General features: G+C 46.6%; 1 protein-coding gene across 1 annotated transcript in view; it reads left to right on the plus strand.

Moving 5' to 3' along the window:
- The window catches only part of HIP1R (huntingtin interacting protein 1 related), a 541423-nt gene that overhangs the window by 404243 nt on the left and 112084 nt on the right, over positions 1–25096 (plus strand). Inside the window, exons 21-23 of the mRNA XM_069619635.1 lie at positions 7209–7316; positions 13591–13727; positions 17875–17985. Of these exons, the coding sequence (XP_069475736.1) occupies positions 7209–7316; positions 13591–13727; positions 17875–17985 (356 nt within the window). The remainder of the gene's footprint in view (positions 1–7208; positions 7317–13590; positions 13728–17874; positions 17986–25096) is intronic.

Here is a 25096-nt window from a genome sequence, read left to right on the forward strand (position 1 = left end):
CCGCGAGGCCTGTGGGCTGGCTATCCTCAAGAACCCTTCCACGACACCCGCTAAGAGGGACAGGTACGAGAAGAAGTACCGAGTCCTCGATGCCGCCCCCTTGTGCCTCAGGGCCCAGCCCATGCCGGACTCTGTCGTCTCGGCAGCGGCCAAGAAGAAAGCAGCGGGTGCGGCGGCTTCAACTTCCACTTCCCCGCCGGACAGCGAGGGCAAAAAGTTGGACTCCATGGGATGACGAGTCAACTCGGCGGCGACAACGATTAAGGCGATCGTGGCCCGCTATGACAGGGAGCTTTGGTTCAAGATAGCTCCCCTGCTAGACTTCCTACCGGACGACAAGAGGGCTGAGGCCCTACAAATTCTGCAGGAAGGAGAGGTGGCATCGGATCACGCCAGAACGGTGGCAACGGTCATTGCCGATACCGGATTTCGCCAACTGGGCAACGGGGTTTGCTTCCAACGATGAGGATGGCTCAAGGCGACAGACTTTCGCCAGGACATCCAGACCGGAGTGTTGGATATGCCGTTCGACGGCAACAACCTTTTGGGAAGACGGTGGACGAGTCGCTCCAGGCCATCAAGACCGACTCGGAGACGGCCCGAGCCCTAGGGGTACTTCAACGACGACGGCCCTTTTGGAGCTCTGGAGGCAGACAAGGTGCCTCCAAGGGATCCAGCGGTGGCTCTTCTACATACCGCCAGGCGGCCGCTTCCTGTCCCAGGAGGCCTACAGAGGTTGTGGCAAGCAAGGGGAATCCCGCCGTCATCGTCAAGGAGGCCAAGGCGGCAAGGCCTCCTCCAAGCAAGACTGAACCGGCCGTGGCGTTGGGCCCCCACCGAAGCACCCCGGTGGGAGGCCGGCTGACGAAGTTCGTCAGCGTGTGGGAGTCCATCTCCACCGACCGTTGGGTGCTGGACACCCTGGCCAACGGGCACTCGCTGGAATTCCAAAAGAAGTGTCCTCGCATTCCTCCCGTGGCCAGGAAGGAGAATCACGTCCCTCAACTGCTGTTGGAGGTAAGGGGGATGCTCAAGAAAGGTGCCATCGAGCTCGTCCCCAGGAGGCTCCGGGGCTCTGGAGTGTACTCAAGGTACTTCCTCGTCAGAAAGAAGACAGGTGGTTGGCGCCCCAGCCTGGACCTGCGTCAGTTAAACAAGTACATCAAGGCGCAGAAATTCAGGATGGTCACCCTCCAGCACGTGCTGGGACAGCTGGAGGAGGGCGACTTCCTATCATCGTTGGACCTGGAGGATGCTTACTTCCACATCCCCATTCTAAAAGGACACAAGGTTTCTCAGGTTCGTGGTTCAGGGACGCCACTACCAATTCAGAGACCTGCCGTTCGGATTAAAGTCGGCACCCAGGGTATTCACCAAGTGCCTGGCACCAGTGGCGGCATGGCTGCACCTGCAGGGGATCCACGTCTACCCCTACCTGGACGACTGGCTAATCTGGGCAAGGACAAGAGAACTTGCCGTTTGAACACACAGCGAGGACCGTCCGGCTGCTCACGGAACTGAGATTCGCCATCAACTACCCCAAATCCCACCTGGTCCCAAGTAGCACTGTTTCTGGGAGCGAAGCTCGATACAGTGGGGCAATTGGCCTCCCCGTCCGAGGAGAGGACGAAGGCCATTCTGGGCAAGGTGCGGCTCCTGCTAGCCACGGACGTGGCCAGGGTGAGGTCCATCAAGTCCCTCCTCGGGATGATGTCCTCATGCATCTACCTTGTACCCCTTTGCAGACTTCGGATGCGTCTGCTAGAGGAGTTCCTCGATGCCCGCTGGTTTCAGGCGACGGGCTCCTTCGAAGACAGGATCCCTCTCGACGAGGAGTTCTGTCGGGCGATCCTATGGTGGGGTACCCGTGCGTACCTCACTACAGGCACGGACTTTCAGACCCCGGTGTTTCAGGAAACCGTGATGACGGACGCCTCTCTGGAGGGTTGGGGGGCCCACACCTGAGATCTCCACGCAAGAGGCCTTTGGCTTCCAGAGGAGAGGTCTCTCCACATCAACATTCTGGAGCTCCGAGCAGTGTTCTGGGCGCTCAAGTCGTTCTTTCCGTCCCTCAAGGACAAAGTGGTGAGGATCTTCACCGACAGCACCACCACGATGTTCTACATACAGAAGCAGGGAGGCACCAGATCCCCAGCCCTATCCAAGGAGGCCCAGGATCTGTGGCACTGGGCTGTCGCTCAGGGGATGTTTCTGGTTCCCTTCCACTTGGCAGGAATAAAAAACACCATCGCCGACTCACTCAGCAGGGAGCTGCGCTCGTGCCACGAGTGGGAACTAAGTCAGGACCAGGTGGATCGGCTCTTTCGACGATGGGGAAAACCCCGGAAAGAAGTCAAGGTGCAAAATGATCCTCGTCGCACCGGCGTGGCTGAGGCAGATCTGGTTCCCGGACCTTCTGGACTTGTCAACGTCCCCACCAGTCAAGTTGCCGACGGATGCGGATCTTCTCTCCAGAGAAGGAGGCGCCATTCTTCATCATGATCCGGAGTTGCTGAACTTGCAGGCCTGGCTCCTGCAGCACTAGAGTTTGGAGGGTACGATATCCCGGCTGACTGCAGAGAGGTTCTTGCAAAAGCCAGGGCGTCCTCAACTCTCAAGTGTTACAGTCATAAGTGGAAGAGGTTCTCTGTCTGGTGCCGTGCACAGAAGATTAACCCTCTGCGGATTACGGCCCCTCAAGTACTGTCGTACCTACTGTCGCTGGCAAAAGATGGACTGACTCACGCCTCCATCAAAATACATCTGGCTGCCATCTCCCGATATACCAGGACTACAGGACGGGCGTCCTTGTGGTCTCATCGCCTGGTGAAGGAATTTATGAAGGGACTATTCCAATCGTTCCGCCGGTGAAGGCTCCTGCCCCGGCGTGGGAGCTTAATGTGGTGCTGACCAGGCTCATGGGGGCCCCATTCGAGCCTATGCATTCGGCGCCTTTGAAGTTCCTGTCATGGAAGACAGCGTTCCTCGTGGCCATCACCTCAGCACGACGAGTGGGAGAGATCCAGGCCCTATCTTGCAAGCCTCCATACTTGACTTTTCATGACACGAGGGTGGTGCTGAGGACGCACCCCTCCTTCATGCCCAAGGTGCCGTCGGACTTCCACCTCAACGAGCCCTTGGTGTTACCAGTTTCCTTCCCCTCGCCTTCGACGCCGGCTGAAAGGACTTTGCACTCGCTGGATGTAGCTAGAGCGCTGAAGTTCTACGTGGACCGCACAAAGAGTTTTCGGAAGACGTCACAGCTGTTTGTGAACTTTGGGTCTGTGAATCAAGGGAAGGCTCTCTCGAAGACTTCCATTTCCAGATGGCTCTCCGGCTGCATCATGCACTGTCACCGGTTGGCAAACCGACCGCTGCCCGGCCGTCCGAGAGCCCATTCGACCAGTGCGATCGCTGCTACCACGGCGTTCCTGTCTGGTGTGCCCCTGCTGGACATCTGCAGGGCTGCAACGTGGAGGTCGACGCACACCTTCACAAGATTCTACTGCGTCGATCGGGACTCCAGGGAGGAGTCCAGGGTCGGCCAAGCAGTGCTGCGCAACTGGTTTGCCTAAGGTGAGCCTGGTGAGGAGGTAAGAATTGCTTAATGTTGAGTTTTGGATGTAATGCTTAATGTTGAGCCTTTGCCACCTCCTGTGGTTGTGCATGTGTGTACTGCTATGTATTCTTTTATTCATGAGCATGTGAATCCATGCCAGACCCCATGCTGGAGAAGGAACAAGTTACTTACCTGTAACTGTCGTTCTCCAGCATGGGTCTGGCATGGATTCACATGCGAACCCTCCCGCCTACCCCTCTGCGGCTCTTCACTTGGTCATACTGCCACTTTGTGTGCTCCCAAATCTGAGGATGGCTGCCAGAGGTGGGGTTTAGGGAGAGGGCAGTATGACCCAGAGATCAGTGATTGGTTACTACTAAGAAAGACAGATCAGAAACGAAACTGATACTGATTTTTTTCTTTACTGAGGATTCCCAGCCTGACGGGGAATATTCATGAGCATGTGAATCCATGCCAGACCCATGGTGGAGAACAACAGTTGCAGGTAAGTAACTTGTTCCTATTCCCTGAAGTGGACATGCCATCCCCTGAAGAGGCAGACACCCTGCCTGTGGTTGATGCACTGCCACGCAGTGGGTGGGCAGAGGCCAGGAATGGACGTATGGTTAGATGTCTCAGCCGCCTGATGTTGGTCACGGCACCCTGGACACAGTCCCAGATGGCCAGGAGGTGGAGGACATGCGCATCTAGGAGTGTCTCAAGGCGCACCTGCCGCTCTTCCATCGTATCCAGCCCCCTCACAATTACTTTATCCTGTGTGGCTTAAGGTATGGGTTGAGGGATGTGGAGAGGGCTGGGGCTGAAACACAGTGACCAATAGGACCTGATGTCTGAGTCACCCTCTGACTCCTGGCCATGATGCTGGCTGCCCTGCTCAGGTGTCGGAATCGTCTCATGGGTCTATTGCGTGGTGGGGCGCACGTGCCTCCTGCATGCCTGCCAGCAGCTGGCTCCCCCACAACGTCGACATTGGCCGGCTGTTGGGGGGCAGTTGCAGGAGCCAGGGGTGCAGTCCCTGTGAGTGTGTCCCCAGCAATGGTAATGGGTGCAGTGCTTGCACTGGCAGGTGTGGTGCAGCTGGTGTCACTTGCCATCCCCTTCCCCTGCCCTTCCTGCTGTGGCCGGTGCTGGGGTGGTGGCTGAAGGCGATGACCTGGAGGATCGACCATGCAAGGTTGATGTCCCTTCCTCATCCTCCTGAGTTGGCTGCGACCCTGTTGGGTGAACAATGCCATGCTGTCAGGCAACTTGCATACTGATACGTTGGCTTGCTAGTCGCACATGCTACATAGTTGAGGGACCTTCCACACATGTGGATTGTAGTACATGGTCGTTTGCAGGCCATTGCCTATGACCACAGCAAGGTGAGTGTAGTGAATGCTGAGGTTGTACACACCCTTATGCTGCCAAGGTGGCCATTCCATGGGATGGGCTGGAGGGAGGGGGGTGGACCACTATGGCACTTCTTTCTCAGCACATATTGGAGCTTCACAGGGACAGCCATTTCTGTGATGCCGCCCGGGGTGCTGTAACAGTAATTTTTGCCCGCTCACCTTGGGGTCCGGGGGAGGGGGGTGACTGTGCGCCTAACATCAGCACTCCATTTCAGTGTTTGACTCCCCGTACGCTTGCTGGGGCGAGTAGTACAACATTTCAATAGGGTGCTGTTGCTGGTCTGGCGTCAGCACCTTATTGTAATGACATGTGCCCTGCTCCCGTGCTGGAACGCCCAGTGCCAGCATGAGAGCGTGGCACCTTTCCTTTCAATTGGGCACCTTCATGCGCCACACAAGCTTGCAGGAGCACTTGAATGATTACCCCCAGCTGCTGTTGCAGTGGGGCCTATAGGGCGCTAATGTTGCTCCCTGGCCCTGAAGCCAGCCCTGGTGGTGCACATGGTTGCCTGTGAACCCATGCACATTCATACTGCTGTGCGTGGTTTTGTGCACATTTGACCACCAACCCTTGCATACAGTGACAGCATTGGCCTGTCAGCACACAGGGAATATTGATTTCCTGCACCACCACCCCCACCCCCAGTTCATTTTCAGGGGAAGAGGGCCTTCAAACTCACCAGCTTGGTCTCTGATGCTGGCCCTGGCCTCGGGTCTACAGACTCCCTCGGTTCCCTCCATATCCAGGATGGTGCTGGCCTTCTCCTCCCATAGGATCAGGACGAGACACTGCGTGGTGCTGCCTCCAGTGGCCAGTGACTGTCAGTGCTTTGACAGGCGGCTGCTCACCCTGACCTTGAGGTCATTCCACCTCTTTCAACAGTCCTCTCCATCCCGAGGGACTGTGCCCACAGCGGACACTTTCTTGGAGGTGGACTCCCAGATGGCTGCTGTGCGCTGGCCTGACGTTTTCCTGTGGCAGCTGCAATACAGTTTGTCTGCATGTGCCACCACCTCATCAGTGAGAACCTCTAGCTCCCACTCACTGATGTTAGGCTTTTGGAGCCTGTGTTCGGGCACCTTGGCCTTTGCTATGTTCTAGGGCATGGTTGCTATGTCCCGTTGCTGTGGATGGCTACAGGAACTGGTGGATTGAGTTTTTCAAATGGCTGCCGCCATACTTCCCGTTCCACCGATGACGCTATTTACACCGGCTGTAATTCCACTGGGAGGATTAGCACTGATTGGACAGCGGTAACAGTAATTCCACCGAATGCCAGGATATATCTGTCGGGGGAGCCCCGTTTTGGCTTTACCATTTCCGTCAATGGTCTGTGTGCGCTCCCAACAGGTTGTCATGCAGCGGAAATTCCGTCAGACACGAAGGCAGTAACGGTAATTTTGCTGGGTGGAATTACTGATGTTTTACCGCCCAACTCTTTGACCCCCATTGTCTTTGTTCCTGCATAACTGGAAATAAAACACATAAAACTTAACTTTGGTTTTCAGTCTCTATTTCCTATACTAGAAGTGACAAGGCAGCGACCTAACAGTGGCACTCGCCACAAAACAGACAATGGAACATGGGGTGCATTTGGAGTTTCCTAGCCCTGCGGCCATCTCACTTAGGTCAGGACACGACCAGAGATGTGGAAGGGGGGGACGGGAAGTGACCCTGCAGCTCATCCACTATTCTTCCTGCAGGTAGTTCTGGCAACATCTCCCTGGCATCCTGATAAGCTTATTTTCTTGGGCTGTAGAGTCCCCTGCAGGTTGTTGGGTCAGACTCACAGATATTGTGGTCAGGCATTGGGGGTGGCATGGCATTTGGCTAACCCGTTGGACTGTGGTAGTTGCTCTTTTTTTCATTTCATACTGTCAGACACTATTCTTAAGGCATGAGGATTTTTGGCATGAGTTGCTGCAAAGGGATGAGCAGACCAAGTTCGCCAAGCACAAAAAGCATGAAAACAGAAATAGTTTGTTTCAAAGAGAACCAAATTGTAGGCTTTCCTTTGTGTCACAGAATGCCACTCTTCATCCTAAAATGAGTGTAGGGAGCGATCATTGGTACTGTTGAAGATACCGAAAAAGTCATTACATTCGTATTAACTCTTTCATTTGGCTAAGAATGTTTCAACTATGATTATTTAGAATTGTATTTCAATGTGTTTTTGTTTCTCTCCAGTGTGTTGGTTTGTATGCTAAATCTTATATTCATTTGCATGTTACAGATGCTGCTGCTTTGGTGGCTGCACTTGCCCAGTTCTCTCATTTAACGGCTGACACCATTGTGAACGGCAGCGCCACGTCGCATTTGGCTCCAACGGACCACGCCGACAGTAAGTCCTCAGTACATCATCGATATTTCTGTGACATCCTGGTTTAGAAACCATCCAATCATTCACTGTGTATGTGATTCAGCCTTCGTCACTGCTGTCCGACAACTAATCAACAAAGATTTGGACACTGTTATGCCTTTAAAAAACACGTAGCTAACATGGGTTATTCATTGTGATGAACCCGATATTCCAGGCGCTTAGTGTATTGGGACAACTTCCAGTATTCATCCATTTGGATTTGCATTGCAATGGCCTGTTTATTAGTTTATTTATTGAGCGTGGACCTAGCTTCAGGAAGCAACATAGTGCTGTACAATCATAGGGGGAAGAACACGGTGAGGGAAGCAGAGAAACAAGGGAACAGGGAGCTAACAGGCGAGGGGGAAGAGCGGCCAATTTGTCAGCAAGGTAGCTACAAGCAACCAGGAGGGGAAACGGTGGGGAGCGGAGTAGTGTGTGTGTGGAGCTTGGTGTTAGGGAGTAGCCATTCCTTGAAGAGGAGGGTCTGGAGCTCCTTCCTGAACGGTAGAAGTGATGGGGCGCATCTGATGTTGACCAGGAGGAGGTACCATAGTTTTTGGACGTAGACAGAGAAGGCCTGTCTTCTGGATTTTTCCTTCCTGCACAGTTAGAATTCAAGTCTTCACGGGTCCTTACTTGCAGGCCTCTGGAGATGCGGAGTTTCTCAGTGAGGTAGCTTGGCGACGTCAGGGTGACAGCTTAGTAGATGTCAAGGATTCCAGGATTTGAAGATAATACAGGCCTGCAGTGGGAGCCAGTGAAGTCCGATGAGCGTCGGGGTGATGTGGTCGAATTTGCAGAGTCCTTTGAGTCATGCTGCATTATGCAGGACACATCTCAGAGTCGCCAGAGTAGTTGCCGGAAGGCCTTACAAAAGGGTATTGCCGCCATCCAGGTAGGAGAGGCCGGAGGGGTGGACAGCAGGTCTGTAGTTGTTTTCTGGGATGATGGGTTTGATTTTCTGCAGGAGAGGAAGTTGGTACCAAGCTGTTTGCGTCTTCCTTGTTATGTGCTGTTTGAAGGAGCGGTATCTGTCAATGTTCTAGCGAAGTGACTTGGCGCAGGTCGCCCAGCTGGGGTGCGAAGCCCTCAGGTTTGAGAGTAGAGAGCCATGTCTGGATGTCGGGGTATTCGGTGCTAATGGCCAACAGCAGGAATTCCGTCTTGGAGGGGTAGAGCTTCAGGTAAGCGCTGTACATCGATGAATGGATCAATGCGAGGCAGGCCTTGAGCCCTTGATCTTCGATGGAGAATATCTCGAGGTAGAGCTGCGTATTGATGGATGTGGATGGGGGTGTGCCCTGAAACAGCCTGTGGGAGGGTGGGGAGCCTAGGTCCATTCTGGGGATGGAAGTAAGTGGTGGGGCAGAGCGAGCACAGGCCCGGCCTATGGGTTGGGAGGTGAGGAGGGAGGCACGCCCAGAACCATCCCGGGGGGCAGGGGGTAGGAGGGAGGGTTGGAGGGAGTGAGTGGCAGTAGAGAGGTGCAAATAACTAGCCCAATGGGTCTAAGGGAGGAATGATTTGACTAGAATTAGCCAGGAGGGTGGGAGATGGGAAGATTGGTGAAGAGAGAAGTATGTCTTTACTTTGCCAGCATTCACTTCACCATCACTTACTTTGTCACATTTACCTGCCCAGATATTTGCTTTGTCATTGCAGGGGGGGGACCCCTGCACCCCTTCTTTTCTACCCCAAATTCTTCAGCCCTGCTGCCCCTCGACTCCAAACCTAACCTTATGCTATTCCTAACCACATCCATGACCATCTCCGGGCGGGGTGGGGGGGGCACAGGTGAAGAGGGAGCTTAGCCTCAGCCATGGATCTTAGTGGAAGAAAGTACCAACATAGTGAAGTTATCGATGCCTACTAGAGTGTTTATGGTGACCTCTGCCAGGCGCCATCTTGCATGAGATAATAATTTGGGTAGTGAGGGTGAGACTGGTGAACAGGCAGACATACAACCTCGGCGAACTGACAGTCTCCTGTTCCTTTGTTGGACACATATATTAAATGCAAGTCCTGATCACATGATGCGACTGGCCAATCATGCTGTCACCACCTCCTCTGCACTGTGGGTGCTGGGTCTTCTGGGAGGTCCTTGGGAGTAACTGGTATTTTTGTCATCTTGCGACTGGACTCATGACCGCAAGCGACCCAGTCCCCAAACATCGGGAAATTCAGGGTAAGTTGTGAGAAGGGCATTGTGGCAAGGCAAATCTTATTTTAATGAAGGTATTGCTGTTTCTCCCCATCAAGTCAAGAGTAAAGGACCATGCTTGCTTCATGGTCTGGAAGTCATGTTGAAGTAATTTGTCCTTTGCCAATCGCTATCAGAATCTGGAAGAAATTAATGGCATTCTTGGCTTGACTTGTATTTATGGTTGGACTAGGCTATTAGAAGCTGTTCTCCCATTAACCAATGATAACCCCACCACTGAAGAAAGGGGTAAAACAATTTGTCTCTAATATAAGATCTAATCCCAGCTGTCTTTGGTAAGTTAATTGTCATATAGTTGATCTCCACAATCCTCGATCCAACCCATCTTCAAGACTTGCTTATTTTAGATAAAAAATACCCAGCAGCAACAAGACTCCACTGATGGGGAAAACCTGACCAGATAAGAAAAGTAACGTTTTAGAACTTGTCCTTTTATTGGTGTTCCATAACAAAAGGACCTTGATATAGTAGAGGGTTCTTTTTAAGGTCTAGAAACAAAGATACAATTCATTCACGTCTCAGTTTAGGTGATGGTTTAACAGAATGGAGAAATCTCTCTGCTTTCCTCCCCTGGGTGACGATTAGTACTAAGGTCAAGGGGATGCCCGGTTACTCAGTTTTGATCTTCCGTTCTGCCAGTTAAATCCCTGGGGTACACTTCTACTTCTGCAACTCTCCTGGCATAAAGAAGATTGAAAACATCTCAATACGTTTACCTATCTATTCATCTGGCCCTATCCACAAACGTCTTATTTTCTGGGTCTCGTCCCAGTGTCAAACAGTCTTTTGGGCACAACAATTGGATGATGTCCAGTAAAGCAGGCACTTGCTGATGTTACAAGCTTTGCTACAATAGACTAGGTGCTGTGGTTCTTCTATTTCCCAGGTCCCTGATCCCGCCACCGCTAAGCCTGCCTAGCTTTCCTCCCCTCTGAGCCGATGCACACTTGCACTTGAAGGCCTTTGTCTAGATCTCAACTATGGCCATCTGTCGGCTCACCTCCTCAAATGTCTGCTACAATCTCCTTTCTCAACCACTTCCCCAAATGCAAAGAATACTGACATTGTCTCACTGACGGTCAGTTACTTTGCCCTGCACCTCCAGGGAACCTCCCAACGACCGTCTGCCTGGTTCTTTACTCCTCCAACTAAAGTCCCGATAGCCTGGTCAGTCTTCATGTTCTCTGTGGCCAGTGTCTCTTTATACCTGGACTCTTCCTGGTCCTCTCTCCTTCCCTCCCTGCCCTATCTATTAACTTTCTCTCCACTTCCCCTTGAGTTTTCCCTCCTCCGGCCATTCCTGTACATTCGTCTCCTCTTCATTATTCCCCCTGGTCATATTCTCTTCCTTCAGCCTCTGTACTCTCCGGCCCTCGTCCAGTCCCTCCTGCAGCATCAGCTTTCTTTGCCATTTGCACCTTCTCCCACTTCCTCCACTCTCTCTGCCCTACAATTCCCTCAGCTCCCTGAACCTTCACCACCTTCTGCTCTTTCAACTCCCTCCACACCTCAAACTCCACCGCCCGTACCTTCAACCATTCCATAGCTCCACCATAGCTCCACCTGTGCCTTCTGCCCCTCCTTCACCTTCTAATCTCTGCTTCTGCTGCACTGTCACCTCTTTGCAGCACTCCACTTTCTGCAACTTCAGCTCTCGCTGAACCTCCTCCTCCGGCACCTTCAGCTCTCTGCGCCTCTCCCTCTCCATACCGTGTTGCTTCAATTGCTGCACTAGTCCAAACACCCACACTATCGCTTTCTTCAGCTTTTTATTGAGCCTTGATCCGTCCGGGCTGTTTTCGATGTGCCCCATGTGCGACTGGTAATTGTTCCGCACTTGGTAATGGTCTCGTGGTAATGATTCAAGAGTAGTCCGTGGTTTCCCTGCTGCCTATTCCGCACCACAGACCGAGCCTTTGAATACGCCTATCCACTGTTTAAACGTCTGAATCGTGCGCATGCGCGTGCATACCGTAGTGCAACCACAGAGTCGACCGAAGTGCAATGTTGGAGCCAGCAAGTGATTTGTTCTGCTGCTTGCTGTGGCTTCCCTAGCATTGAAATGACATTACCTCAAGGTGGCAGTTCTTGCTCTCACTAGCTCTACCCAACTCACGAAGGTCCTCGTGGACGTGAGCAAAAGTGGTTCTCTCCCCTCACACATGGAATGATTTAAAGGGACAGTAGCAGGGGTAGAACTAAGTGCTTGTCCCCTACCCCACAGCCCTGGTATTATGTGGGAGGCCCAAGGGATCCTACCCACAGCACGGGGTGCTCCCCGAGGAATCCCCACACACCCTCGGGGCCCAGCAGAGGGTTGTGCCACAGTCCCTTTAGAAGGATAGGGAATCTGATGCTACAGAGTGTGGATATATAGCATTTTACAATTTGAAATGAAACTACCTAAATAAAAGTGGGCACTACCCTTGCTTTCTTTTTCATGTTTACTTTTGTACAATCGATGTCCCCCTTTTTTCCCTCGCCTCCACCCCAACTAGCTACAGGACAAGGTAAAAACAGTAGCACATATACTGGATCAAAGCGGTTTTAGGAAGAGTCTAAACCTACTTGGAGTATAAAGTGAGGTACATGTGCCAACGCATGCTATGGTTTAGCAGTGCTTGGAGAACACTGACTATATACATCTAGTGTATTTACTGATCGAGCCCCTAGCACTGCTTACACAGAAGTGAACCCAACTCTGAAAGGTTTTCACACACATTGTTACTATGTCGATGACATTTCATGCACAAATAGCTTACTTGCCTTTATTTGTGTACAGTGTGCTGATGAGCCTGTGTTTCTGCTTACTTTTTAAAGCTGGTATTTGCACTGGAGTGTTTGATGTGGTGGTCGCTTGCTATATTTCAGCATTGCTACTAATGACTAAGGCTGAGCTTTGCAGAAATAGGTGGATTGTCTTACAGGCCAGTGCTGCCGCCATTTTGGTTGGGCTTCGAGTCCAATGCCAGCCTTCACCTGACATGATGACCTCTATCCCGGCCCTTTTGGCTTTTCCAAAGAGATGGAACTTGGCAATGTTCTCCATTTATGTAAGGCTGAGCTGGTCCAGTTTTTATTTGATCTGGTTTGATTCAAGTGCTTGCCTAGCCTCAACCTTGCAGGTTAAAATCCCGACAAGGCCAACTCAGCCTTTCATCTTTCCGAGGTCGATAAATGAGTACCAATCTCAATTGGGTAATAATGGTAATGTATGTAATTATGTCCTATGTAAAAGCTATATAAAAAACAAATTAATGTATTGTTTCTAATCAAACTTTAATATAATATAGGAAGAGGCTCCTTCTCTGTTTTGAATCTCCTTCAGTAGGACGTGTCTTAAAAGGCATCCGATAAACAGAAAACCTTAAATAACCTCATGGTTCCTTAACTGGAGTCTGTAACCTCCCACACCCTCCTTTTATTCACTGTGTCATCCCACCTCTAAAGCGAGAAGTCGCCCCTTCCCACAGCTTCCGCCAACACCCCCAAACATATACTGCCTCCCAACCAACATCGCCGGTTCTTGATGCTCTTACATACCACTTCGCCACCAGCCACCACCAGTCACACAATCACTCTACTGTGCCAACAAACTCGAATCAAAAATAAAAGCAGGTTTGTTTTTTTACACAGTAAAGATTTAGAAAAATCTAAAACCTATGGGAATAAAGTACAAAAATTGTGTTTTATTTCAGATACGTCTACTTTACAAAACATATTTGAAGAGAAAAATGCCACATCCCTACTAGTGTTTGCAAATAACAAAAAATCAATATCCGAATAAGTTTGAAAAAAATAGTTAAAATAATATATAGAATTTAGGATGGAAAGAATTGGTTTCCATTTGACTGTGTATTGATGAAGCCTACAAGAACTTTTGAAGCATTAAACAAGTTAGATTGCAGCACTAGAATTTGCCCTTTTAGCCACTAGTCATTTCAAGCTCTAAGATTCTTAAAAGTGCTACATACAGATATCTTTTTATCTTTGTGGTTTATTAAACAAAAGCTGAACTTGCTGCCTTTTCAGGACTGACGGACAGCTGCAGGGATTGTGGAAACCAGACTTTGCAGTACCTGAATGAACTGAAGCATAAGTTATCCCTAAAGAGCGCAGATCCAGCGGATGTAAGGCGGACCCTGCAGAGCATCCTTTACCTGGGACAGGTGCGGCAATGAGACCATTGTAGAGTATGTTATGGCGCAAACCAGGAGGCGGGTCTGGTGGCGATCAACGCCTTCCAATTGAGGCCAAAGTGTGATTGATACCAATTCACTCTCTGTAATCATCAAAAATGTACAGTGACTGTAAAGTAGCAGGACATTGTGCTTTGCTGAAAATTTGGTCCACTCTTATGGGATATGCTACGTTATGCAATGACTACCATCCACACAGAGTGCCCTTTGGTGCTGGCAGTTGTATGGGTGTACAGGCAGCGTATTGTCTTGCTCATGGTGGGATTCCCGTACCAGGGACATAGCACTAACATCAAGCACCTCCTTTCCTACCACTCCCCACATATTACCCTTCTCTTCTGAATGATCAGGGGAGGACATCTATGGAGGTAATGGGGTATCTACTCCCATCTTCTGACTTTACTGGGGTACAAAATGGGTTCTACACAAATGTATCTCCTTGATATAAAAACAGGGGTTATTTTTCAGAAGTATTGCCATTCAGTGTTTAGATGTTAATAAAATGAGGAGGGCATTGAGTCATTCCATGAATAGAGGTTGGATTGCATTTGGAGTTACCAAGTGTTTGTTTTCTGTGACTGGTGCTTATTGCTGGAATTAGTGCCCTGCTGTGCCCCCCTTTTCCTAGTGAAGAAGAAATCATATGTTTCACACTGTCTGGCTGTTGGTCACAGATCCATCTCATTCATTGGCAGTCTTTTATGGTAAACATTTTAACTGTGTAAGAGTCCTTTTTCATATTTGCCAACATGATCCATTCAAAGCTGTAGGTGTTCGTCCACTCCTGTTTTATTTTTTGCATTCTTGGACTTGTAGTTCTTATTTTCCCATTATGAAACTCAAACTACAAATCGCAGAAAGCAAAGAAAACAAGACTGGGTAAGCACCTACAGATTGGAATGTTTAATGTTGGTAACTATGGATGTTTTGTTTCTTCTTTCACCCAACTTTAGAGTCTGATATTTATTTGGTTGGTCTGAAGTGAGCAAAGTTAAATTTGCATAATAAAAAACTCCACCAAAAGGAATTCCCCGATGAAGATAGGTCACAGTTGGTCATGCACAATGGTGTTGATGTAGTTAAGGGTTAGTCTGTCATTGGTATATTCCAGTGATGTAGCTTAGCTATGGCTGTGTTAATAGGCAGAGGCCTAAATTTGATCTGTGCATTGAGCTGGGACCAATTCAGCTTTGCCAGCATTTGGGTGATGCCCTGAATGTGTGCTGTATGTGTTTTCCAGATTTTCTGGGTGTGTTTCTTTAGTAGGCTAGCAAAACAACAGTGCAGTAGATGTTTTTCTACAGTAGTTGATGGCCCGCAGACACCCCTCCCCTTCACCCCGCCGCCCCAGCCTCCAGCATCTAGTATATAATGCTGCTGCGCTTCCACTTCAGTCTCCTCACCCTGGAGGGAAAGGAGAATGGGACAAAATAATAAACAGGATCCCTTCTCTTCTTCACCAGAAAACTGAACTAGACAATTGCTATCAGAAATATTTACCTACATTTACCCCCAATCATCATTTTGTCTGCTGGGATGGTATAGTCCCTGAAACCCCACACTCCTTGTCTGAAGCGTTGTTTTCTATGTAGTGCAGCTTCTGGAACCCTTCTCAATTTCACCTGAGATTCTAGATCTTGTTGCCCCTGTTAATCGTCTACCCTTCATCCTGAATTCCTTCCTTAAGGCAGAAAGTCTCATTGGGTTCTCTCCTGGAACGTCTCTTTAAATTAATAATTTGCTGTTGAAAACCTTAAGTACTTTCCATACAACTTCCTGAGAATGGCCTTTTGACACTATTTGCTTTTATACCGTTGCCTGCTGATATGCCTATACGCTTATTTTACTCCAGCTATCCATATACTCACTGTAACTGCTATGCAGGCTACAATTCCCTTTAAATACTCCTCAGACAGAAAACATTTTCTAAGTTCTCTGCTTAAAGAACATGCCTGTAGAGGCTGTAAATATCCTGGACAGAGTTGTTAGATGATATGTTGACATGTCACAAGTGATTACCAATGGTCGGGCTGAGGCGGGGGTAGTTAAAGGAATTTTGTGATGTCTGTATTGGACACCCTGTGAGGCATCTGTTTTCTAGTGATAGGATGCTATGCCTTGCTGGCGTGAATGGAAATTTGTTGGGGTGCGGGGCACATAGTTATTGGCTACTTGTGAGACACTTTTTCACTTGAAGGAGTTGTCACGCTGGTACTCTGAAATTCCCTCCTTCTGGTGCACCTGTGCTTGGAACAGCTGCCAGGAAAGGCTCATGAGCGCTAGCGCTTTTCAAGCACAAGGCCCGATTACAGCTGGAGTGTAGAAACTCTGGGTTTCCTCAGAAGACTATGCTAGAGGAAATGTTTTTTAAGGAATCAACAGTTTGCAAAAGCAAACGTGGGTCCTCTGGGACTTGCTGAACATTTATACTCCATTAACAAACACATTGCCTGGGTCACCGAGAGAGAGAGTTTTTTGGATTGTGTCCCATAGAGGTGAGCCATGATCATTGATGTTCTTACAGCAACTGGGAAGGATAGCTCAGCGGCAACGCTTTGATCTTGTAAACAAGACTACGCTGAGAAGCAGGGGTTCGGTACCCAGTCCCGATACTGCGCTTAGAGGCTGGAGGCCAGCATGAAGTGCAATATAAGAAACCAAATAAATGTAATGTTTTTTTCCAATGCTTGGCCCACTAACCGTCTCATATATCAGTGAGCTCTACCAATGAATTCACAGCCTTCAGAATAACAGGCTTCCCCCTTCATTTTGAGTTTTGAATCTGATTAAGGAATTTGAACGCTAGTTTGTCTAAATCTCACACTCAAGGCTCCTCCCACAAACTCGGCAACCATCTGCCACTGTCGCAAATGGGGAAAAGCACTCTCACATTTTGAGTTATCACTCTTCCCTCAATCTTTGAATATTGGACCTCGAGGTCCTTCGAGCTCTGGTAGTCTATGGGGTCCAAAATGTTTTCATAGCAAGACAATCTCTATACATCTCGGTAGCTTGAGGTGGAGCTGGTCACATTTTAAGTGCTTCTTAACGTGGGGTTCTGTTGTCAGAAGGGAGTGTAATTTTACTCCTAGGGATTTTACGTTGCCGTGCATAGGGGTTTGGTGCCCTTGAAACATGATTGATGGTTAAGAGTGGGTATGTGGGGTTGGGGGGGGAGTCTGGGGGTGCCCCTTAGACTTGCAAATTAGTTATTTATGCTAATTAAATGCTCTTTAAGCAAAGCAAAACCTTAGTGTTTTGAATGACTCCAAGCTGTGATGTCACATTAGTTTAGTAGTTTCACTGCCACTGCATTAAAGCCAGTCCTTGCCGGCCTGTGTGATGTTCACTGGTTTGGCGTTGATGTTAAACCTCTCCTATGAAGAGTATGGAATGCAGAAGACTGCTCATCTTTTGTGCTCATTCCAGTTAGCACACCAGATCTGCGCTGATGAACTATTTGATCCTGGGAGTTATGGACTGTTTATTAAGATTGAATGGGAATGGGTCAGAAGAGATCAATGTGACTTTTATGTCTTTTGGTTATGTGAATCTTCGCTGGTGAAAGGGAGAAAAATGCAAACTTGATGCATTAGCTATTTCTGGGTCACAGAAGCCTGTTGCCCTCAATTCATTTTAGACCTCACCCAATCATAGGTTCCACCACCCGTTTACTGGCTGAGAATCACTAGTTTAACTTTATCATATCGTTATTGACTGGCCATCAAGTTCAGATAAAACCACAGCATGGCTCAACTTTGTCCTCTCAGATTGTCATCAGCGGAACTAATTATGTTCGCATGTACAGACGGGTCGTTTACAAAGAGTAACAAGATGGTTGAAGACTGTACTCTTCAAAGTACATCTCAACTCAACCTTAATTCTCCCCCTCTGGAGCTTTTTCATCCCTGCTCTTCTGCTAGCCCTGCATCCTTACATCTACCCCCGGGTGTGTGGCACCCATGTATGATACTCTAATGCTTCCCAGCTAGGCGTGTGCTTTTTATCTACTACACATAGCATACATACAGTTGTTATATTGTCAAAATATTTCTAAAAGTAGTAAGATTGTTTGCTTCCAAGCTCCTTTCTAAATCAATTATTTTGACCTCCCCAGGAACTGAGGCCCAAAAGTTTAGATATCAAACAGGAAGAACTTGGCGATATGGTTGACAAGGAAATGGCTGCCACCTCTGCAGCCATCGAAGATGCTGTTCGAAGAATTGAGGTAAGAGGGAACAAAAAGTAAAAGGTGATGGTTCTGTAGCATGAAGTCGAATTGCAGGGAATACACCTTGTAACCATGGCCAACATCCACCTATTTACATAGTGAGGGCACAATAACAAGTTAGTTATATTTGGCAGTGGTTGGTGTCGCATTGCACTACCCGACTGAAGTTGTCTGAAGGGGCATAAACAGCTACTTGCGCCCTTATTTGTGCAATTATTTTAACAATGTTGTCTGCTTTTGTATTATCTGCACCATGAGGTCCGTATTTCTATGCAAACGGATATGGGCGACAACCTGCAAGCACCTGGATAGTATTGGGCCAGTGGCGCAATACATCTGTAGATGGAGATATTTCCACAGATACAATTGGTTGTTGCTCTTTAACTGCTGAATTGAGCTTATTATGATATTCCCAAACCAGTTTCCAGTGCTTAAGATAAATCTGTTCTCTGATTCTAGACAGTACAACATTACAAGTCTTTGTGATGTTTTGAATGTCTGAGATATTCTCATATACTTCTTATTCTATGTTAGTATATAAATAAAAACACTCTCCCTTCAGCAAACATTTGTGTACTGTATATGAAGCATACATTAAGGTCATATGTAAGCATATAACATGTATGTGATTGACAGAGTAATCCTACAAACGTACTCAATCCATGATCAAAGAAATAAACAAATATAAACAAAGCAAATACAATCGAAATTCAGCAAAATTAAATTCAAAATGTACAGTGCATTTTTCCATTCCTACTTGGTATCATGTCATTGACAAAGTGGAGGAGGGTCCTGCCACCAAAAATGAAGCTTTGAAAGCTTCTGCAATTGCGGGATTGTTAAATAATTACAGATCATTTTCAGATATCTAGATTGTGCACATATAACAGCAGGCAAATAAACAGGTCAAGTTACCATTTACGTTCATTTCACATCTACACATGTTCCTTGGGAATGTAAGCTTAGATCCCCTGATGCCATTGCCATGAACCTGGTCTAGCTGAGCGTTGCAAAACAAGGGTCGAAAAGCTGGTGAGGAAAGAATAGTGTTGCCATGCCTTACTGATACTCAATTAAGACTAAAGTAGATTGCAGTGCGCTTTACCTCTGTTAAGGACTATTCCACTTGATGTATTTATTATCCAATTTAATTCACATTGTGGATAACTATTTGCAATCAGTAGAAGGACCCTGAAGAGGACTATGGTACAGTATTATTCTGCAACCGTGGGTCTCCAAACTTTGCTTTTTGTAAATTGAATATGTATAAATAAGTGGTGCTGTTTCACTTTGCTCGCCGCCCACAAAGATAATTTATAGCCTTTTTGTAAGTAAACATTTCTTTTTTGTAGTAGTAGTAGTTGAAAGGGAGGTATGAACAGGACATGACGCCAGTCATTCATCAATACGTTTATTTGAATGAATTCCTAAAACATTACAAGAAATATAAAAACATTGTATAAAAATGCAATCAAATTGAAGCCTAAAAGGGACAGAGCAGCTATCAAACACATTGCTTGATACACAATCATAATAAAATCAGCCTTCGACTCTGCCCCAAGAAACGAACTGTGACATTCCCTAGTAAAAAGTCTTTAAAAAATGTAATTGTGAAGATCCTAAAATTCCTTTGCGCTATTTCATTTTCAAGACATTAAACCGTATTAAATCTTTAACAGAATTCTCTATTCCCTTTCTGGACTAGTCTAACCGTCAAAAAGCACTTCAATTCCTAACACCTCTATAAGGATTGGCAAGTCCCCTCCTTAGTCTGTCAATTTATCATCTGCCAAGCTAATGTCCACAGTTGGCTTTCGTTTCTTTCTTCTTATATTTTTCCATATTAGGAAATGGATAGGAAAGATAATGTTTGCTTTCTCATCAAGCTTTCCCTTCATTATTCACTCTGGATGAAGCCAGTGGCTTCCCTTATCTGCTGCATTTACATCGGGTATATTGTCGCGCACCAACGCAGTGAAAAGTATCTTCTCATAAAACGTATCCAAATAGCAGTTTCGCACTTACTAAATAGTTGTAGTTCATATATATTTTGCCGCCACAGGAAAGGGACAGAAGAAGATTTGAGAGAACGGTCATAGATGTCTCCTCTGCAAGTACTTACACAGATCTGGCCAGGAAAGATACAGGATCAGTGACACGGATGTGCCAAAAAGATTCCTTGTGTGATCATTTACAGATATAGAACTGTGCTACTTAGACTCCTCTAAAGATAATTAACAATGGCTTCCCTTGTTGCAATTAGCACATGAGAAGTGTGCTGGAAATGCTCCATGAAAACAGACCTGTTGTGAAAGTCTTCCTATGTGAATTAAGTTTTGCAGGAATTTAATACAGAGCTAGAAAGGAGCATTCCATTTGAAACCTTTGTTATTAAAGATTTCTCTTTTCCAACTGTCCTTCCGTAGTTTCTATGGACCCCCAATATTTTTGGCTTCTTTCAGAACCTGTTCTGACTTTTCTGACTGGGGGTAAAGCCTCCAGCTTCACTTCCCTTGCCTTTTGCTAATTTGTTATGGGGACAGTGATCAGTCCTTCAGAGTCTCAGTAATGGGAAACTGTTTCCCTTTTTGTCGTTTACTTTGTAAGATGGTGTGTGCAATGTTAAAAAGTAACAATCGAGTGCAGTGGAGATACTTTGGTATCTCCACTGCAAAGTGTATGAAAACTATGCACACTTGGAAGAGTTGAAACGCTATAAATTTGTCCAACATATGAGATACATTTTTAAGAAACCGGTTCCCTATCTCTCTCTTTGCCCCTCTCCACGATTAAGACGATTTATTTTATTATTGCGGATGGACCAACTCCCGGTATTGGCTATTAGCGGGATTATGAGTAATCTCACCAAGATAGAACGATCCTGCCGGTTATGCATGAATAATATGGCGATTGAATCAGGAAAACATGTATTAACTAGATGTCCGGCCATGCAAAAAACCTATGCAACTTGCTATGGGGACTTTGTCCACCATTTGGATCACATTTGCAGTGAAGATTTTTGGCTTAGGGCGCTCAATGGCTCAGGAATGAAGCTCTATATTGCTGTATATAACGTATGGCTAACAATTGAAAAATTATTAGAAATAGCTATATAGAGATATTTTACCTATTTTTATTATTGTGACTATAACTAGTCATATGGCTGTTTGTATTAGTTAAGGTTTATACGAGCTATTGACGTGTAAGTCTTATAATATAGCTTGAATGCCTATTTTATATAAGTTACATTATTATTAGATACATAGTCTAAATGCTGAAAGAAGGTTTAAATGTAACTTGGTGTAAATCTTACACTTTAAATTTCTTCTTATTTTTTTTTTTTTTATATAAGGTCACTTGTGTCAACTTAAGTAATGTTGTTAATAGTTCTTATTTCATTTCTTTTTCTCTCTTTTGTTTTCTTCTCTTCTTCTTTTATGATTATATTGTATTAATGATTATCTTTTTTTTATTCTAATAGAACTTTACTCTATAAAATGTTGTATTGATTTATATGTGAAAAGCTTATGTTAAGCTGTTAACACATTAATAAATAAATAAGATACTTTTGTATCACACTAGCCTTTACACATGTGATTTTTGGTTACTCTTATAGGTGCCGAAGGACAAACTGGTGGTAGTAATTTATATTTTTACCATCTTTGTGTTATTTCTAGTGTGCACCATGTATAGTTACTAAGCTTGGCAAGTGCCCTAAAATGGCCACACCATGAGATTTTCACTTGTTCTTAGACCATATTGTGGTTTGACATTCCTCCTTCGAGGGCTAGTGATGCCTTTGTGTGTGTGGGGTCGGTGTGGCGGGGGTAGCTCAGTGTTAGGATTGGCTGGGTTAGTAACAGTAACAAGATTAACATTGTGCCTTCAGAGCTGGCTGGGTTAGTTGGACTTTCAGAACTGGCTGGGTTAGTAACAGGAAGAGTTTGTACATAGAATTAACATTGTGCTTGCCCAAGTCAAGATGGAGCAAAAGAAACTTAATCTGATTGGTTAAAGGAACAATGATATGTTTGGTTTGCCTGATTGGTGGAGAGGACAATGGGTTTGATTCTTGGGAGGTGAGCAAGATTCTAAACTGCCTTTCATCCAGAGAAATTCAGTGGCTGGTTGTACATTAGTTAAGCTCCTTAAGTAAGGCCTTTTCAGAGCTCAGAAAATCTACCAAAGAAGTAAGAATATCGTTTGCTGATCCAGTTTGAACAAGAAGTCATCAGGTGGGATCGTTCTTTTAAAGATTTTAAGATTGTCACAGTGAACTTTCATTTTCTTTTATAAGAAAACTTAAAGAGTTAACAAGTTTCAAATTCATTTGAGAAACGAGACATTTACAGTTAAAGTTATTATAAGGAAAACAAGCTTGAAGATAGTGCGTAGGAGTTTAAAGTTTATTAACTGCGTGTAATGTTCTTCAAGACTGTTTTAATGTGTGCGCAAGCTCGCAAGTCGTCGTTTACGTGTTTTTGAAAGCGCGCGTGTACATTTTTAACGTGAAAGACGTTTCCTGAGAAAGCGCGTGTGGTTTTGCGATAGAGCGCGTGCCCAAAAGAATTGCGCGAGTGAATTTTAGCGCGTGTACATTTTTTTTTTTTACGTGAAAGACGTCTCATGAGAAAGCGCGTGTTGGTTTGCGATAGAGCGCAAGTCCATTTTAACCAGCGCGTTATTTTTTATCGCGTTTACGTATTTTTTCACGCGCGCGGGTTTTGTAAAGAATCGCGTGTGTATTTTAAACGCGAGGACAATTCTTCACGTCTTCTGATTTCACGTGTTTATCGCACACGCTTATTAAGGAAGAAACTATACGTTCTTTGTGTAAATAAGGAAACAATTCTCACACAGAAAGAAAGCAGTATTCCAGGAAGTTAAAGAATATTATTTAAAGTAATTTATGCAAATGGAATTCAATACTTTCAGAGAAAGACTGCAATTTATGAAAGCATTGAAAACTATATAAGGTTAAAAGAACTCTGAAGCAAGAAGAAAATCTAGTTCTGAAAAGATGTTGCAAAGGCCACCACTTTAGGATTCTAAAGAGACTTGATTGGCTTGAACTATATGCACAACACAAGATATATTTACAAGATATTCCACAAAGATTACTAACCTCTAAGTCTTTTACTGAGGTTTAAGAGGTAAAGAGTTTAGAGTTTATTTAGAATAATTTTAGAAAAGAAGTTTTCTTATCATATAAGTAACCAGGTGTATTTGTTTACCACAGATACCAGAGAGCCTACCAGACGGTTAAAGGGCTGCAGTGTCTCCGTTGTTATTTTCTCCAAATTCCCCTTTCCCTTTCTTGGGGTTTTCAGCTCAGCTTATATTTAAGGGTTGAGAGGTGAACTCCTGGTGAGGGTCTGTGGGGCCAGCATCAGCTCCTGTGGAATTCAGTCAAGCCAGACCCTGACACTCAGGAAGGGGTTGGGACTGTCTGGTCCCATTCCACATTTCTGGAGCCAGAGAGTCTTGGTGTGAGGCATGAGTGAAACCAATAGTTGTCCCTGATTGGACAACTACTGACTGTTTGAATGGAGCAGATCCTTACCATTGGTGGGCTTGAACATGTTTGTAGGCTGGATTTTGGATAGGTAGTGGACTCCTGCAGCCATTTCTTTAGATCGGCGTTGTAGCCAAGAATCTCTTGTAGAAGAACAGCTGATTGAAGATTCGAAGAAGACTCCTGAAGAGGCCCAGCATCCCTTCTTGCATCTGGCCCGATGAAGTCCTATTGGACTATCTGATCTGCGAAGGCACTGTGCTTTGCTTCAACGCCTGGACTGGTGGGACCAACCAGTTTCAATTTGTTCTCAAGGATCCAGCCATCATGAGCCTTCGGAAGTGGGCCTGTACCACCCAGTGGACTGTCCAGCTCTCCAGTGGGCTACCTCACTAGAACTCTTGCCATTCCACGTTTGCAGCTGGAACTTTGGTGGTCACCTGATGATGGCATAAGTCACCTTCCTGCCGGATTTTTAGCCTCCCAATTTCAAGGGATCCTGTCCTGGAAGGACTTGTACAGCTGTGACTGTTGGGATGCATGCCATTGTGTGTGCGGTGGCCGTCACTGGAACTTGCTTCCCCTGTCCTCAGAAGTGTTCTGACAAGTGCTGCATCGGTTTTGTCTACATTTCTCCATCGCCAAGCGTTGCATTCTGCTCCTGGACCCGACCGGAAGAATCCTTGCACCCGCAGCTCATGGGTGTATCTCTCCAGAACCAACAGCTGGAAATGCAACCCGCCCGCCCCCTAGTCGACCCATCTAGTCGTCTGGGAAAATCAGAGTCAGGGAGTTAAGTAAATGCAAGGCATTTGTCTCCTCCTGTCCGCCATAGGATAACATTGACAATAAGTCTCTTTGTACCCTTCTTTTCCACTGCTTTTTGTTGAGGTCCTGCATGTCGGCAAAACTTTGGAACATACTCCTGAAAGAAATTCGAACAACAGATCATAAACTAACCTTCAGAATATCACTAAAAACATGTCTCTTCAACCCACCAAGCTAAATGGAAAGTCAGTCTGAGGAAAACAGCCATCCCAAAACAAAAGAAATGCCCAAAACAACCTAAACCTAATGAACCCTAGATATCCAAGGAAACAAACCCCTCTAGCGCAAGCCACCATAGAAGAATCTGAGCCCTACCAAACCAACATGCCCCTCGAAGAGAAGGTCCCAGAAAAGCCTCTTCTTATGAATTCCTTCCTACCACTGATTCCTCATCCATGATATCCCAGTGCAGTTGTTCTCTGGAAGCTTTTTTGCCACCAGGGGGAACAGCATGGATCCGGGTCTGCTCCGTCCAACACCTCTGCATGCCCTGTGCTGGATATGACATCGGGCCAGTATGTCCGGGTTGGTTAGTATAGCAGCTCTGCGCCCCATAACCTCAGTTCCTTTTCTCGCACACTCTGCTTGCTAATCGGGAACACGCTCGTCAAGCTGAATATTTTCTCTGATGCCATGTCTATTCCATCAAAGGCCTCAGGATTTAAGCTGTGTGCGGAGTGTGGCCAACAGATGTCAGTCTCGGTTCTGCACCGGATCTGTTTAAACTGCTTGCACAAGTACCACGACACCCAGGACTCTGGGTCG

This window comes from Ambystoma mexicanum, chromosome 10 (assembly GCF_040938575.1).
Source record: "Ambystoma mexicanum isolate Mex_15411 chromosome 10, UKY_AmexF1_1, whole genome shotgun sequence".
NCBI lineage: Eukaryota > Metazoa > Chordata > Amphibia > Caudata > Ambystomatidae > Ambystoma > Ambystoma mexicanum.